General features: G+C 20.7%; 5 protein-coding genes across 5 annotated transcripts; 2 read left to right on the top strand and 3 right to left on the bottom strand.

Moving 5' to 3' along the window:
- Positions 1-215: 215 nt before the first annotated feature.
- PRELSG_1451200 (conserved Plasmodium protein, unknown function) lies at positions 216-567 on the top strand (the record flags this gene model as incomplete). The annotated part of the gene is made up of 2 exons (XM_028679601.1): positions 216-327; positions 464-567. The coding sequence occupies 2 exons, from the start codon at positions 216-218 to the stop codon at positions 565-567; spliced, it is 216 nt and encodes a 71-aa protein (XP_028535298.1).
- A 638-nt stretch (positions 568-1,205) lies between these two features.
- Positions 1,206-2,684, bottom strand: PIH1 (PIH1 domain-containing protein, putative; the record flags this gene model as incomplete). Its single annotated transcript, XM_028679599.1, has 3 exons — positions 1,206-1,449; positions 1,558-2,098; positions 2,222-2,684. The coding sequence occupies 3 exons, from the start codon at positions 2,682-2,684 to the stop codon at positions 1,206-1,208; spliced, it is 1,248 nt and encodes a 415-aa protein (XP_028535297.1).
- Positions 2,685-3,290: 606 nt separating this feature from the next.
- On the bottom strand, positions 3,291-4,327 carry PRELSG_1451000 (conserved Plasmodium protein, unknown function; the record flags this gene model as incomplete). Its single annotated transcript, XM_028679598.1, has 3 exons — positions 3,291-3,368; positions 3,532-3,860; positions 4,291-4,327. The coding sequence occupies 3 exons, from the start codon at positions 4,325-4,327 to the stop codon at positions 3,291-3,293; spliced, it is 444 nt and encodes a 147-aa protein (XP_028535296.1).
- Positions 4,328-5,159: 832 nt separating this feature from the next.
- On the bottom strand, positions 5,160-9,680 carry SF3B3 (splicing factor 3B subunit 3, putative; the record flags this gene model as incomplete). The annotated part of the gene is made up of 5 exons (XM_028679597.1): positions 5,160-5,297; positions 5,522-5,623; positions 5,807-5,953; positions 6,039-6,131; positions 6,360-9,680. 5 exons carry the CDS (start codon positions 9,678-9,680, stop codon positions 5,160-5,162), a joined length of 3,801 nt encoding a protein of 1,266 aa, XP_028535295.1.
- A 2,712-nt stretch (positions 9,681-12,392) lies between these two features.
- PRELSG_1450800 (CPW-WPC family protein, putative) lies at positions 12,393-15,778 on the top strand (the record flags this gene model as incomplete). Its single annotated transcript, XM_028679596.1, has 2 exons — positions 12,393-12,618; positions 12,735-15,778. The coding sequence occupies 2 exons, from the start codon at positions 12,393-12,395 to the stop codon at positions 15,776-15,778; spliced, it is 3,270 nt and encodes a 1,089-aa protein (XP_028535294.1).
- Positions 15,779-16,779: the final 1,001 nt, after the last annotated feature.

The following is a 16,779-nucleotide window of genomic DNA, read 5'->3' as shown; positions in this document are numbered from 1 at the left end:
TTCGTTCACATTTAACTTTTGGCTACTTAAACGAAACTAAAATTTTTTTTTTTTTATTTAACTATTTTTATTTTCTAATTAAAATCAATTAAATCTTTGAATATATAATTTTTACTTGAACCTTATAATTTTAAATTATACACACATAACAATTTCATTTAAATTATATCTAACATAATAAGAAAAAAAAAAAAGAGTTCAAAAGAAGAAAAAAAATGGCAAATTCAAATAAAGATAAAAATGTTCGTTTAGAAAGGCACAGCGCTGGGAAGACACCTGCTTATGGTGATTCAAGTGTTCGCGCAGGAACAGGAAAATTCAATTGGGGTATATTTATATAATAAAAAAAAAGAAAAAAAAAATTTTGCTTAATTTTATTTTTTTCTTTAAAATTCTTAAAAAAAGAATAAAAAACAAGTAAAAATAGAAGATTTTTAAATCATAAATTTTTTTCTGGTTATAGGTACCACAACAGATGTAGTAATAACAGACTCAAAGCCTATAGATCAAAGAGATCCAATGTATGACAGCGACAATGAAAAGAAATCTAGTGAAGAAAAAAAGTAAATTTATTAATTAAAATAATTTAAAAAAAACTGTTACCTTTTTTTTTTTTTCCGTATCTATGTAAGTACAATTAAAATTAATTTTCTAAAAGGATACTTATACGCTAGCAAAATCCACAACTTTTTTTAAGAGTAAATCATAATACAATATTACTAAAAAAAAATTCATAATAGCATAAATTTTTTTTTTTACTATTTTTCTTTGCTTATTTAATTTTAAAAAAAAAAAATTTTATCATAAATCTTTTTTATTTTTTTAAAGTGAACTAGCAAAAATAAAACAAAAAAAAAATAAAAAACATGAATATAAAAAATGTTATTTCTCTTTTTCATTCTACTATTTATAGTATATCATTCCTATAAATATAAAATATATTATAATAGTAAAAAAATAATTAATATAAATAATAATAAAATAAAATATATATATGTAATTTATGAATTGTAGATATATAGTTAAAAAAGAAAAAAAAAGAAAAAACATGAACTTATAAAAATTATTAATATTAACTTTGTTCTTATTATTGAAATATTGAAATGAATCTATCTTTTAATTGATAATTTGAGTATTAAAAATCGTATTTATTTTTATTGGCTATTATAATAATGAACTATTCCTTTCTTTTCCTTTTATTAAAATTAAAACATAGAACTATCACTGGTTGCTTCTTCATTGTAATTAGATAAACTGTCTTTAGAATTCTCAGTTAAGTCTTTAAATATAACAGAACTAGAAGAACTTTTACTAACTGGTATTATAATATTTAAAAGATGATACTTTTCTAGATATTGTGATTTCGCTTTTGATGTTTCAAAATAAAAAGGAAAACGAATATTAAAATTTTTATAAGGAGGATTATATTCTAATGGAAACAAGGGAGACCTAAAAATATGTAATTATATATATATATATATATATATATTCCTTATTCAAGTAAAAAAGGTTAAAATACTTAAAATTATTATATTCTTTTCTTTTTCCTTTTTTTACTTTTTAAAAAATACACTTAAAAATTCATCACATATATATAGATTGACAAAATGAGAGATAACAAATGGGTCATCATTATTTTTTTTATTACGATCAGCAAGAATAAAAAAAGGAAGTTGGATTTGAATAACACATATCGTATTTATTATTTTTTCATATGATAAAAATTCATCATCTAATTCAATATTATATTCATTCAAAAAAGATTTGAATATTTCACTTTTTTTCCTTTCTTTTTTTTTTTTGCATTTTAAAAAGGGAGGTTTAAAATCAAAACAGTCAATTGCACCATTTAATGGGGACTTACGTATATAAGGTATATAAAATTCCTTCATTGTTTTATACTTTTCTTCTATTATATTTTTATGGATAAACCACATATCCCATTCAGGTTTTTTAATTGTGAAGTAATTTTCAATGTCTATACTCTCTTTAAAATTATGCATATCATTATTTTTTTTTTCTTCTTCATTTTCGTCTTCTATTATATTAAATTTATGCTGTTGATCATCTTTTATGTATTGATCATCTGGACTGCTTCCTAAAATAAAAATAAAATTAATTATTATATGAATTTATATAAAAAAAAAAAAATAATTGCTGATATTATAACACAAAATTGTTATTTTATAAACTATGTTTAAAAATAAATGAATAATTTTACCTTTGTATTTATGATCGGGAAAAAAGAATAAATTTGCACAAGTTTCTGTCTTATATTTATTTTTTACAGCTACCTGAACTAATTCAGCAATAATTTTTTTTAATTCTAAATTTTTTTTACTTTCTATAACAACTTTTGTATTAAGAACAATATCATATGTTTTGTATTTATTCCCCTTTTTATCTTCTTTGTTTTTTTCTTCGCCTATACTTAAAGGTATTCTCAATCCCTCTTCATTATTTAAATCAGGAATTCTCTTTAAATGAAATTCAGCAATTAAATTAGATGAACATATGTTGAAGTACACCTTTCCTCCATTTTTTTCATATGCTTTTATGACAAAACCTTTTTGAGGAGAAATTTTTATTGTTTTTTTGTTTTGTAATAAATCATTTAATTTATCAGTTGAGAATTGTATATTCTTATTTTTTTCTTGCAAAAAATATTCATATACATTATTCATTTTTTTTTTGTCTTTTTTATATAGTTTAAGTAAAAAAAAAAATAACACAAAATATTCTATAATTTAAGAGAAAATAATTACTTTTAAGAAATTTTAAAAAAATAAAATGTTTGACTTAAAACTTGATCATATATTTATATAAATACAATTTTTCTATAAATTTAATTTTGTTTCTTTTTCGGAAAAATAATAATTTTTTTTTTTTTTTTTTTTTCTAGCATCTAAAAATAATAAAAAAGAAAAAGAAAAGTGAAAATAATATGTTATATTTACTTAACCCTCTTTAATATATATATATATAAGCATTTTATAAATTTTAATATTTGTATTTATTATTATAAGAATCTTTGTTATAAAAAAAAGTTTTCATTATTACTATATCATGTAGTCGAAAATAACAGGGAACAATTAATGCTTTAAAAAAAAAAAAAGAAAAAAAAAAAAACGTTTTACATGGATTAGAAAAAACACATAGATACTAATTTATAATCGTTTTCATAACAATTATATAATTTTACATTTTTGATTCTTATTATAATTAAAAATTTCAGTCTTTTATTGATAATATTTTTTTTCTTTCGATGTGTTAATATTTATATCTCCATTTTACATTGACTGTTGGCAAGATTTTAAAGAATCTGCGTAATTTTGGCATAAGCTAACATCAGAATGTCTCATCAAACACTGAATAAAAAAAAAAAAAAAAGTAATGAATAAAAATTTTATAAAAAAAATACATTTATCTAAGTTATACATAATAAAAACTAAATAAGAAATAATTAAAATTAATATATACATATATATATATATATATATATATATATATATATATATATATTTTCTATACTTGATTTAGCTCGTCCATATATGGTTGGCATTTGTGCATATTTCTTTCACTATTCATTGCTGCTGCTTGATTCATTTGAGCATTGTTATTTGTGTGTGAAACTTCTACATGCCTTGGTCCTAAAATAGAATCAACAGCTCTTTGAGCTACTCCAAATCCTACACCTGAAGCCATACCACTTGCTACTGTTCCCATCATATTGGATAAAAAACCTGACTTTCCAGAATTTTGTTGTTGCATTAAATTACCTGAATAATTTTGTGCGCTTGTGTTACTTCCTCTATGCATATCATTTGAACCAGATCTTTTAACAAAGGATGATCTAGTACCTAAAATATGAAAAAGATTTATATGTTATTAATTTCAAAAAATAATTAAGAACATTTGAAATATAAAAGTCTTATTCAAGGAATATATATATACATATATATATAACTTTAAATGAAAAATAGAAACATTAATAAATTAAATTAAGAAAAATATCCATTCTACATAATATCAATCATTCATATAAAATAAATATATTTTTTTCTTCTTCTATATTTTTTTCAGAAATACATCAATAAATTATATAAAGGTATTAGAAATTTGTTAAATTATATATATTTTTTGAGCCTTAATTATAAGTTTTCATTGTATTTATATTTTATGCATAATATATAAAATTCATGAAACATTTTTCATTATCTTAAAATATATATAATACTAGTAGAAAAAGCATGAATATATTATTTTGTATACTGCATTTCTGCTTCTTACTTAAACTATTTGATCGGCTTCTTGATGAACGTCCCATGATTTAATAAATAAAATATATATTAAAAAATGTGCTGAAATAAATTATATTTGAAAATAAAAATTAAAATGAATTTTTAAATTAAAATATAAAGAGAAAATAGAATAACTGAATACTTTCTGTTTTATTTTCTTAAAATGTTTGCAAAATTTTCTTAAATAATAATATTTTTTTTAATTTGAAAAAAAAAAAATTGTTCCTATTTTTTTTATTTTATTTATTTTATTTTATTTTATTTTATTTTTTTTTTTTTTTTATAATTTTTATATATTTTATTTTTTTTTTTTTATATAGCATAAAATAACATTAAAACACTAAACATATTTAAAAAGTTTTATATTTTTAGTATTACTTTTTAAATCTTCGAAAATTCTTTAAAATTTTTGTAAAAATATATATCATATTGAAAAAAAAAAAATTACACATAAGATAATATTTAAAAGAATTGTATACAATTAAAATGTAGTTCTGTTTATTTTGTTTTTATAACATTAAAAACAATTATATAAAAAAATTGCGAAATTTTTTTATTGTTTTACATATATATATATAATAGGTAGTTTGCATATTTTGGTTATTGATATTAAAAAATTGAGAACTATTTTAATATAACAATTTTTTATTACGTGAATAACACTAAAAAGTTATATCTACTTTTAACTATATAATAAAAAGAAAAAAAAATGTACATTCGTAAGTGTTTATTTAGATATAATGAATTAAAAATTATATATATTAAAATAAAGTATAATTTAAAATTGTTATAAAGTTTTCAAAGTTATTTTATTTTAAAAATATTTAATGAAATGGACAATTTAAAACAATAAAAAATTTACAAAATTTTATTTCTAATATCTTCTAATTTTCTTAAAATATCATCAGGTGTTCTTTCTAAATCTGCAGCAATTTTTCTTTGAGTTTCATAGGATAAACTTGAAAATTGTTCGCATAAATCTCCATCAACAACATGCTATAAATTTAATAATAATATATAAATAAATGTGTGCAGATACATATATATATATATATAAACTTGTAAAGTAGTTTAAAGACAAAAAACATTAAAAATGCATTTAGTTTAATAAAAATAACAAATTATTAATAAAAGAAAAAAAAAGATAAAAAAAAAGCTTATTCAAATATAAAAAAAATAACTTGTTATTTTATTTATTTTTTTTTATAATTTATTTTTACTTGAACAGGATGGTAATATGAACGAAAAAATATATGTTCTCTACCACATAGAGGAGGTTTTTCGGTTCTTAAAATTATTTCTAAATGTTGTGTCAATTCCAACTAAAAAAAAAAAAGAAATATTATAAATTAAAATAGTAAAAAAAAAAAAAAAATAGAATAATTTAAAAGAAATTTATTAAAAAAAAAAGAAAATAAGTATTTTTAAATAATGTATTTATTTTAGAGTTATATATATAATTTTTTAATTTGTTTTATGTTAATTTCTTTAATTTTATCATATACCTCTTCTTTATTATCATAGGGAATAAAAGCTCCAATCGTACCCATAATAGTAGAATATATTATACATTCACTACTAGTAGGAGATAATTTCACTTTTTGTAAAGAAGTAACTATTTCTCCAATATGAAAGCTCATGATATGTTCCAACTAGAAAAGAAAAAAAAGTAAAAAAATATATTGTTAAAGAAAACATACATTTCATAAAAAAAAAAAATTTATTATATCTCTTTACTTTTCTATTTTTATTTGTGCTATTCATAATTTCTCCACCGTACCAACATTTATTTGTTATACCATACTCTTCTTGTTTAGCTTCTTCAGGTACCTTAAAAAAATAAAAAATATAATAGAGATTCATATTTTCTGTTTCTAAATTATAATTCTTTCTTATTATAAAAATTATTTATTATAATAAATATATTATTCATTAAAAAAAAATTGAAAAGAAAATAAAAACATAAATTATAATAAATTCATAACATTATTGTATTATGAATACAACAAACTGTATATAGCTAAATATATAGATATATTCATAAAATTTTGTAAATACCCGTAATATAAATACAGAATCAAATTTATCAGCAGCAATAATAGTGTGATGATCAAGAATCTCTGAGCATGTAATCCATCTTGGTATAATGTCATCAGATATTAATTTTATTATATTTTGACTCGAATCATAAAAAAATATTAAAACAGATTCTCTTATATCAGAAGCAAATATACGATCCCCAGAGACTTTGATTGAAACAATTGCTTCTGGTATATCCTTATATTCACACTTTTTTAGTAATTTTTTTTTCCCCAAAGCATATATTCTTAATTTATTACCAATAGATGCAATAAGTCTTCCATTAAAAGGGCAGAAACAAAAAGGTTGATCTTCTATAGGGGTTATATGTAATAAATTTAGTTTATATTTTATATCATAAGTATAAACTCGTAAAGCTGCAGCAGGAACATTTCTAGACTTCAAAGACATATTTGAAGTAGTTCCTACAATCAAACAATGTAAAGCTTCTAATTCGCATGCGCAAACACTTAACGCTGCTTCTTCCATTTCCAAAGAAATTTTATCGACTATTTGTAAATTAATAGGGTTAATGATTTTTATACATGAACCCCATTTTCCAGCACCTGCTTTCAAAGTTCCTATTCTATCATATAATAACTCTTCTTCATTTTCTTCTTCATTTGTCTCATTTATAGTATTATTATTATTATCTACATCGTTTTTATTAGCATCATTTGACAGACCCTGTATATTATTTTGGGAAGAATTATTATTTGATGTTGATTCATTCTGCTTGTTTGTATCAATTTCATTGTTCTCATTATTCATATTTTCTTTATTTTCTTTATCACCAATATCTAATTTAATATCTTTTAATGCTTTTTGTATTTCTTTTTGAGTATTTTCATCATATGAATTATGATCTGCTTCAATTATTGCAAGCATACGTATTTTCTTCTTTCTTTCTACTTCTATTGAAGAGTCATGGTCATAAAACAATGAAGGAAATGGTAAAGAGACAATTTTTCGAGGAGTAAAAGTCAAATGTAATATATTTTGACTAAATACTTCTCCTAATCGATAAAATCGAAATATTCTTAAACTATTTCCAGATATTGCTACATAGCCATCAGAACATTGTTCTGAATAAAAAGAAGATGCATACTCTAGCATATCATAATTTAAAGGAGAATAAACATATTTTCCTTGATAAACATAACATAAATATGTTTTTTCGCATAGAACTAATAGGGCTGGGTTTTTATTTACATTTACATGACATATTTTTACACTTTTAGCTCCTAAATATTTAGAATAGTGATTACTTAAAGTACCAGCTACTGGATCAATAATACTTCTTAGTAAAACACCAGTATTTAAACCAATATTCAGAAATAAAGCATTGCGTTCTTTATCATTTCCTAATTCTTTCATTTCAGATATGCATATGTCTTGCGGTGAAGAATTATTTGGTAATAAATATGTTGAAAGTTGTTTAAAATACTTATCTTTTTCAATAGATAATAGCCTTACAACGTTATCTAAACATCCAACAGCCAAAAAATTAGCTCTTAATCTATTTTCTGATATTTGTTGCATAGATAAACATAAAATTTCTACATTTAAATTCTTTCGAAATATTTCTACTAATGTGTGAGATTCATCTATTTCAAAGTATATTAACTCACCACCACTTAGGGATATAACAATTTGAGCACTATTAGAGCAAGCCGCTTTAATTTGCTTATTTTTTGGTGCAACCCACTCTTGAACGATTTTTCCGTTGATATGCCTAATTCCTGTATCATATACTTGAATAAATGAATTGTCATATAAAATATTTATATGCAAAGTTGTAACATTTGTTAAAAGTAAACTATCATATACTTCTTCTACTGTTTCTCCAATTTCTAGTATTAAAGTGCTTCCCTCAAAACTTACTACAATATAACCATCATATTCACTTGTATTGTCTTTTTTAACGGTCCATATATATTTAGGTTTTCCAGGAAGTTCATTATCAGCTAACTCTTCAATACTTAGCCCATGTTGTAAAATTCGAAGAGAGGATCTAGGACCTCTTCCACATAAAGTATAAATTTGTGGAGAGTTAGCATTTTTAGCGTCAAGTATTTTCATATCTAAAATTGGAGATAAAGAATATATTTGATCCACTAAGAATAAGTTTTTTAATTTTTGAGTTTTAAAAGCTATAATAGCATTTTTTCCTAAGGGATGATTAGAAGTACACATAAGATCATTATTATCATCTCCTATTCCAGAAAACTGATAAAAAAAATGATTTCCAAACTCAGCAGCGACAAATAAAGAACCAGACTTTAATACACATATAGAATTAGCAATAGGAACTGTATCAAAATATTTACAAACAATTTCTTTTACAATACCATCTTCATGATCCATTTCAATTTTATATAAATCTCCATATTCCGATTGAATAAGAATGAAAAAGAATTTTTTAATTCTATGCATAGTCCAACAAACAATAGAAATATTTTTATCCTCACTTATTTCTAATCTTCTAGGATAAGAACAATATATATCTTCATGATCGGCCTTTTTATAAACCAAATAGTTTTCACAGCAAACAATAACTCCACTAGGTCCTTGTTGTCCACCTGGTATTGGAATGAGTAAATGTGCAGTAATGTCAATTGGAAGTGTATATTTTTTTATTACATGATTTAACCCTAAATCCATTTCCCAAAAACATAACCCCTTTTTAGGATAATCTAAATCATCTATATTAGATTGCTTATCTAGCAGTTCATAATTTTGCTCAATAGATGCAAACATAGGATTTTCAAAACCTACATTTAATCCTACTACATCATGACAAATAGAATGTGATTTGTGTGCTTCTAATGGACTACTAATAGTTAAATTTTCTTTATTATCTCTATTTAATATGTATACGAATTTTTGTCTTTCTATTGCACATATCATTAAAGCTCTTCCTTTAGGATCTACTGCTATGTATTCCCCAGGTATTATTCGTCGTATACCGCTCTTTCCATATGTTTCACAGTGGACCCTTATAAAATCACTTTTTTCATTGCTATATTCTAATATCACTAATCTTCCTGAATCACTTCCAATTACTATATAATCTTTATTGCTACCCGTTAACCTAAAAGTAGATATACATCTTATGATACCAAATATATCTCTAGAAACTATCAGATTCAATTTTCCTTGTTTATCTGCTCTTAATAACTCCAATACCTGTCCTTTTGCTACTATTATTTCATGTGCTCTAGGCCCAGAAAAATTACCGTAGACAGCTTTAGTAATGGCTGTCGGTTTTTGCAAAGTTAAATGATATAAAACAGGCATTATGAAAAACTTTATATATAATAAGTGAAATAAGAAAAAATAAAAACACTAAAAAAAAAAATTCTTAATAGAAAAAAAAAAAATATAAAATAAAATAGCCAAAAAAACATAAGATGAAAAAAAAAAAAATATTTAAAAAAAATATTTCTATCTACAACTTTATTAAACATATATGTGAATCTCTATATATATGAATACTTGTTGGATAGAAAAGGTTTCTGTTATTTCATTATTTGATCAAATTATTAATTATTTCATATTATATTATTTTATTGTATTATGAAATATTAATATTTCTTTTATCTCATTATTTGATAATATTATATATATATATATATATATATATTTCTATAAATTCTCCATCAGATAAAAAAAATAATATTTCTTTCAAACGCTATTTTGTAAATTCCATTCATTTGTTAATTATTATTTTTTTTTTTTTTAATATATTCTTATCATATAATATGGTTTTTATTCATTTCATTTTACTATTATTTTTTTTTTTTTTTTCATCATTTCATTTTTTTTATACTTCCATTATTTTTTAAAATGTTTCTTTTTTATATAATCTTTCTTTTATTATCATTTACTGTTTACTAATTTTTTTTAATAGTTTTAAAAATATGTTCATATGTATTTTCATTAAAAATATTTATTTAAAATTCAGGGCCTTTTTTTTTTTTTCTCCTTTTTGTTACTTTTGGATACCTTACTATAATTAAAAATATGCTAATTTCAAAGGTACATAAAATTTATTTTATATTTATGATAATCTATTATAAATACTGTAATTCTTGTTTCATATATTTTATTATTTCTTATAAATTATCCTAAACATTACATTTCCCATATTACATTAGTTATAAATATATATGATGTTGTTATATACTATGCAATTTATATTACCTTTTAATTTAGATTTTTTTCTTTTTTTTTTAATTTTTATGTTTTTGAATATTGTTTTATTTTATAAATAAAAGTTAATGATATCTATGAATAAAAAAAAATAAATAAAATAAAATATAAATTTATAATTTATATTTACAATATTACACTAAAAATACAATTAATTAAAATATTATTTTTGTAAGATTTATATTAAACCTAATTAAATCACTTTCGTATTTTAAAAAAATCAGTATCATATTTCTTTATAAAATTTTTTTATAGAACAAAATCTTTTTACAATAACTATTTTTCTCTCTTTTTTTTTTTTTTTTTTTGAGAAAAATTATAATTATATAATTAAAAATTATTTATTTATTTATTCTTAAAATACAAAATTAGTAGTTATTAATCTTTTTTTTTTTTTTTATATATATTTTTTTTCATTCTACCATTTGAAGGATACATATTATATAAAAAAAATAATTATATAAAATATATATGAGCTTTCAAAAAAATTTAAAAATAAATAATTTATTAAAATAATGATATAACATATACGTAAAAGAAAGAAAAAAAAAAAACCATAATATTAATGATGGTAGTAATAATTAGAAAAAATGCAATATTTCAAAAAAAAAATTTCAATAAAATATATATCCTAATTCTTTTGAACACATACTTTTTATAATTTAAAATAAAATTTTAAAAAATGAAAATAAATTTTCTATATTAGAAGCCAAAAAATCTTAATAGAAATTTTTTTCTAATATAAAGGAAAAAATTATATATTTAATTATACACATATTTGTTATTATTTAAAAATTTTATTTATAGAATAAAAATATAAAAAACTAATTTATTCAAAAAAAAAAAAAAAAAAAAGCAAACAAATAAAGAACAGTAATATAAATTAAAAATATGATTAGAATTTAACTAAATTATCTACTTATATAATAATTATAGAAAAATTAACAAAATGTATTTTACATTTTTACTTATTTCCTTTTTTCTAATATATCTTTTTTTTTTTTTTACATTATAATTTTAACTATTTCATATGTAAAAAATATTTTATATAAATTTGTTATTTTATCTTTTAAATAAAACTGACTATATTCATATTATAAAACTTCTTTCCTAAAATTGATAATTTAAAGAAAAAGAATAAAAATATAATTAAAAAAAATAAAGAAATCTTTTAAAGTTTAATTATGCTTAAAAAAGCATTTTGAACGAACATATTTTATTGTCTTTTTAATTTTTTATATTCATATAAATCAAAACTTTTCATTAACTTTTTTTTTTTCTACTTTACCATATTTAAAAAGTCCATACTCTTATGCTTTCATATTTTATTATAATTGACAAAAAATATATTTTAAAAAATTAAATCATTGTTTCTTAGATATAATTATTGAATCCTAAATAACTCTTTTATGTCTTATAATAATTTCTAGGTAATTATATTAAATTTACATATATATATTTATGTATAAAAAAGTTATGAATAAATGTTTATACAACTACAAAAAAAAAAGTTTACAAACTTTGTGTATATACACTTTAAACGTTACATAATTATTATTTTAGAGAAACATCGTGTTTGATATAAGCTTTAGGTTTAACTAACATAAATCGTTAATTATTTCTTTATTAATTTATTTTATATATGTTTGTTACATTTAAAACTATTTCATTTGTCCTTTTGTTCTCCTTTTTTTTTCTCTCTCTCTCTCTCTTTGATTCTAGTCTATACACACTACATTTTAAACAATCTTCTTTTTTTAAGAAATTTTAATTATATCTATTATTGTTTTAAAAAAAATGTGTTCTTCTAAATACATAAGTTTCTTTTTAATTTTTTTAATAATTACAATAAATTGTTTTAATAAATTTTTTTTACTTACTTATACTATAAATGACAATAAAAATAAATTAGAAAATCTTCTAAATATAACCAATAATAATAATGAATTTAATGATTTGTCATCATTTAGTGAAGAATTAATAAAATCTTTTTCTTTTACATTAAAAAATGTTCCTTTAGTACGTAAGTTAAAATTAACAATTACTTTAAATTTATATAAAAGAAATGTAAAAATATTATCATTCATATGTTTCTATTAAATATCCACATATAAAAAAAAATATATATATTTTTTATAGTACTTAAGGAAAAAGTAAAAAATCAAGTTATAAAAGCATCTAATAATTTGAATTTACCAAACCCAGATGAAGAACTTTGTGAAATTAATTATTCTGAACTATGTCCAGAAAATTGGATAAACTTTGGGGATGGTATGAATTGTCTAAGTCCAATTAACTATAAAGGTCCTTGCGAAAAAAAAGTATCTTTTAAAAATGCAACTGCAATAAGTAAATATAAATTTTCTATAGAATGTCATGTATCATGGCCTTGTACTGGTACTTGTATAGAAGATTTTTCAAAAGAATGCCCATATGAATGGATATTAAACAAAGATATTTGTGAAGCACCCAAAAGTTACAAGGGAAAATGTGTAAAAAAAAAAAAATTTTCAAACTTTTCTGAAGCAGAGAAAAAAATATGGAGTGATGAATGCAATATAAATTGGCCATGCTATGATAAAAATTATGATTTCAACATTTTATGTCCAATTAATTGGAAAATGAACCCTGATCATAAGAGTTGTTTAGCTCCTGTTTCTTATATTGGACCATGTGTAAACATTCTATATTTATTTGATTTAAATGAAAAAGAAAAATTATCTTTAGGAAGAAAGTGTAATATTGAATGGCCTACTCATGTAAAAAAAGAATTAGATTTAAATTCACTATGTCCTATAGGTTGGAAAATATCTGACTTAGAGAATATAGTTTGTAATGCACCTTTATCATATAATGGACCATGTGGAAAAAAAATATCTTTTGAAAATTTCAGTAAAGAAGAAAAATTGGAATTTTCACAAAAATGTGATGTGCAATGGGCATTATTAGATGAAAAACTACAAAATTTTGATTTACCTTGTCCATATAATTGGGTTTTGGTTGAAAAAGAAGAAAATATATGTATATCACCTGTAGAATATCAAGGACCATGTGAAAATATTTTTTCTTTTAAAAATTACACAAAAGAAATGAAATCTGCGTGGTCATCTTCATGTAATACTGTTTTTATAAATGGAAATGTAAATAATATTGAAGAAATAAATAAACATAGAGAAAATAAAATTCTAAATAAAAAAAAAATATTTGGAATAAGTAAAAAAAATACTTTCAATTTAAATCCTTCTATTAATAACGGTCCAATAGGTTATAAAGGATCTCTCTATGAAGGAGAAGTATTAAATGCTGATGATGAAACGGAATACTTGCCTAACAAAAGTAATTTAAATTATAGTAACAAAATAATTGAAATAGAAGATATTGGTGATAGAAATGATAAAAATTTTATTTTAACTGACGAAAAAGTTAAAGATCTGATTTTATTAAAAGAATCTTCTGATGACGAAGGACTTCGTGCAAGTATAGACGAAACTATAAAGAATCTAAAAGGTAAATATTCCAAAGAAGCTTATTTTTCGTTTATTGAAATAGGTATGTTGAATAACTTATATAACAATAATAAATTAGAAAACGAATATAATTTAAAAGAAGATATTTACTCATATAAAAAAAATGAAAAAGAATATAAAGATAACAATGAAAATGATGATGAATATGAACATAAAAATAAATATGACTATGAGGATGAACATGAAGATGATGATGAATATGAACATAAAAATAAATATGACTATGAGGATGAACATGAAGATGATGATGAATATGAACATAAAAACAAATATAATTATGAAGATGAGCATGAAGATGAAAATGAAAGTGATATTAATAAAAATTACCTCAATGAAAATAGTACGTATAAAACTAATATGGGAGAAATTTTATATGAAGATAACATTACTGAAACAAAAAATTTATATGAAAATTATAAAATTGAGAATGAAAATTTTTCTTATAATGATATTTGTCTTGAAAAGGACTATACTAAATGTCCAATAGGGTGGACTCAGATAAATAATAAAGAGTGCTTAGCACCCAAATCTTATATAAAGAATTTAAGAAAATGTAGTTCTATATTAAATATAGGAGATATAGTAAAAAATGTATATGACGTTGCACACAATATGTCTTTTGTTACAGTTGACATTGAAGAAAGAAAAAAATTAGAGAAGAAATGTAACATCAAATTTCCTTGTAAAGAATGTGAAAGAGATTATGTTAGAGTTAATTGTCCTTTAGGATGGACAGATATTGGTGATGGAAACTGTAAAGCACCCAATGATTATTCATTATACTTAAAAGAATTATGTAACACTGTAGTTAATTTTAAATATACAACTCCAGTATTTAAAAGAAATTGGAGTTATTTATGTAAGTCCGATTGGCCCTGTTTTTCTGTATGTGAAAAAAATTATGGAAATATTTGTCCATTAGGCTATAAACTTATTAACGAACGAATAGAAAAAAATAATGAAAACATTTATGTATGTGCTAATGAATATTGGAAAGAATATAATTATAGTGATTTCGGAAATGAAGCAGAAACAAATATATGTCATGTTATTGAAATATACAATAGTACTATTCTAAAAAAAGAGATTGAAAGAAAATGTAAAGTTACATGGCCATGTTTAAATAAGTGTGAAGAAAATTTTTATCAAACATGCCCTTATAATTGGCTTTTAAAAGATAATAAATGCATTGCACCATATTACTATAATCCACCAAAAGGGTGTGAAAATTCATTTGATATATTAAGTTTTAATATTTTTGATAAATATCTTTTTTCTAATAGATGTTTTGCTCCTTGGCCATGCAGAAATTCTTGTCAGCAAGATTGGTCTAACTCTTGCCCAGACGAATGGATACTAACAAAAAGAAAAATTAATAATAATAAAAATATTAGATACTTTTGCAAATCTTCTGATAAGTATAAAGGAATATGTGATGAAGAATATGATTTAACCGATTTCACTTTTTTGCAGAAACAAGATTTTTCTTTTCGATGTAGTGTTAAATGGCCTTGTGGAAACTCACTACATCATTCACGAAATTGGCAAAAAGAAAATATTTATAATGATACAAACTTTAAGAAACTAAATACTCTTAAATTTTATAGTCCCTATTATTCATCCCTTTATAAGAAATATAAAACTTCTTTTTTTTAAAAATCCTATGTATAAAAAAAAAAAAAAAGATAAAAAAAATACTGTTCTTAATATTATGATGTATAAAATATTATTAACACCTATTTTTATACAAATGCAAATTTTTTTTTTTTTATAAATTATATTATTCTAAAAAATTTAGATATTAGTAAAAAATATACAAACCCAAACATATAAATATATGTGTCTTATCTTACATATATATACATATATTTACTATTCAATATTATTAATAATAAAATATAGTTATTATTTTATTTATTTTTTTTTTTTTTTTTGTCAAATTTAAAAAATAGTATTTTTCTTTAAATTTTTACAAGAAATTTAGTGGTGATTTATATATATATATATCATTTGAATAATATAGTAATTTTTATCTTTATAATTTTAGTTATTCATAATAAACAAGGAATCAATTCTTTTTTTTTTTTAATGGAGAAATATAGGTTTATAATTTGTTTAAAGCTAATACTTGAGATATTAATTTGTAAGTTTGTTTTCCAAAATAGAAAATACAATTCATATAAACTTATTAATAAAAAAATATAAAATATGTAACAATATTTTTTGGAAATAATAAATAAGAAAAATATTCATACTAAAAATTCTTTGAATGATTAATTTACAATTTTTAAATATAAGAGAATATATTATAAATATAGATACCTGTTTACTTATAATTTCTGTATTCTTACAACTTTTTAAGCGTTTTTTTGTATGCATTATATTAGTTCTAATATTTAATTAGAAAATTTTTATAGAAAGTCTTAACTCTATTGAAATATTACAATTAAATACAAATTATAAACAGATTTAACTATGTTAATCCTTTAATATATATTTAAAAAAAAAAAAAAGAAAAAAAAAAAATATTTATATATATATTTTAGAACAATTCAGTGTTGCACACAAAAAAAAGACAATTATAAAATAATATAAATATACTTTTTCTAATTTTTTTAAAAAAAAAAAAAAATTAAACTTATTTAAAATGAAATGTT

This window comes from Plasmodium relictum (assembly GCF_900005765.1).
Source record: "Plasmodium relictum strain SGS1 genome assembly, chromosome: 14".
Taxonomy (NCBI): domain Eukaryota; phylum Apicomplexa; class Aconoidasida; order Haemosporida; family Plasmodiidae; genus Plasmodium; species Plasmodium relictum.
The sequence above is the reverse complement of the archived record's forward strand: the minus strand, read 5'-3'. Positions and strand labels throughout refer to the sequence as shown.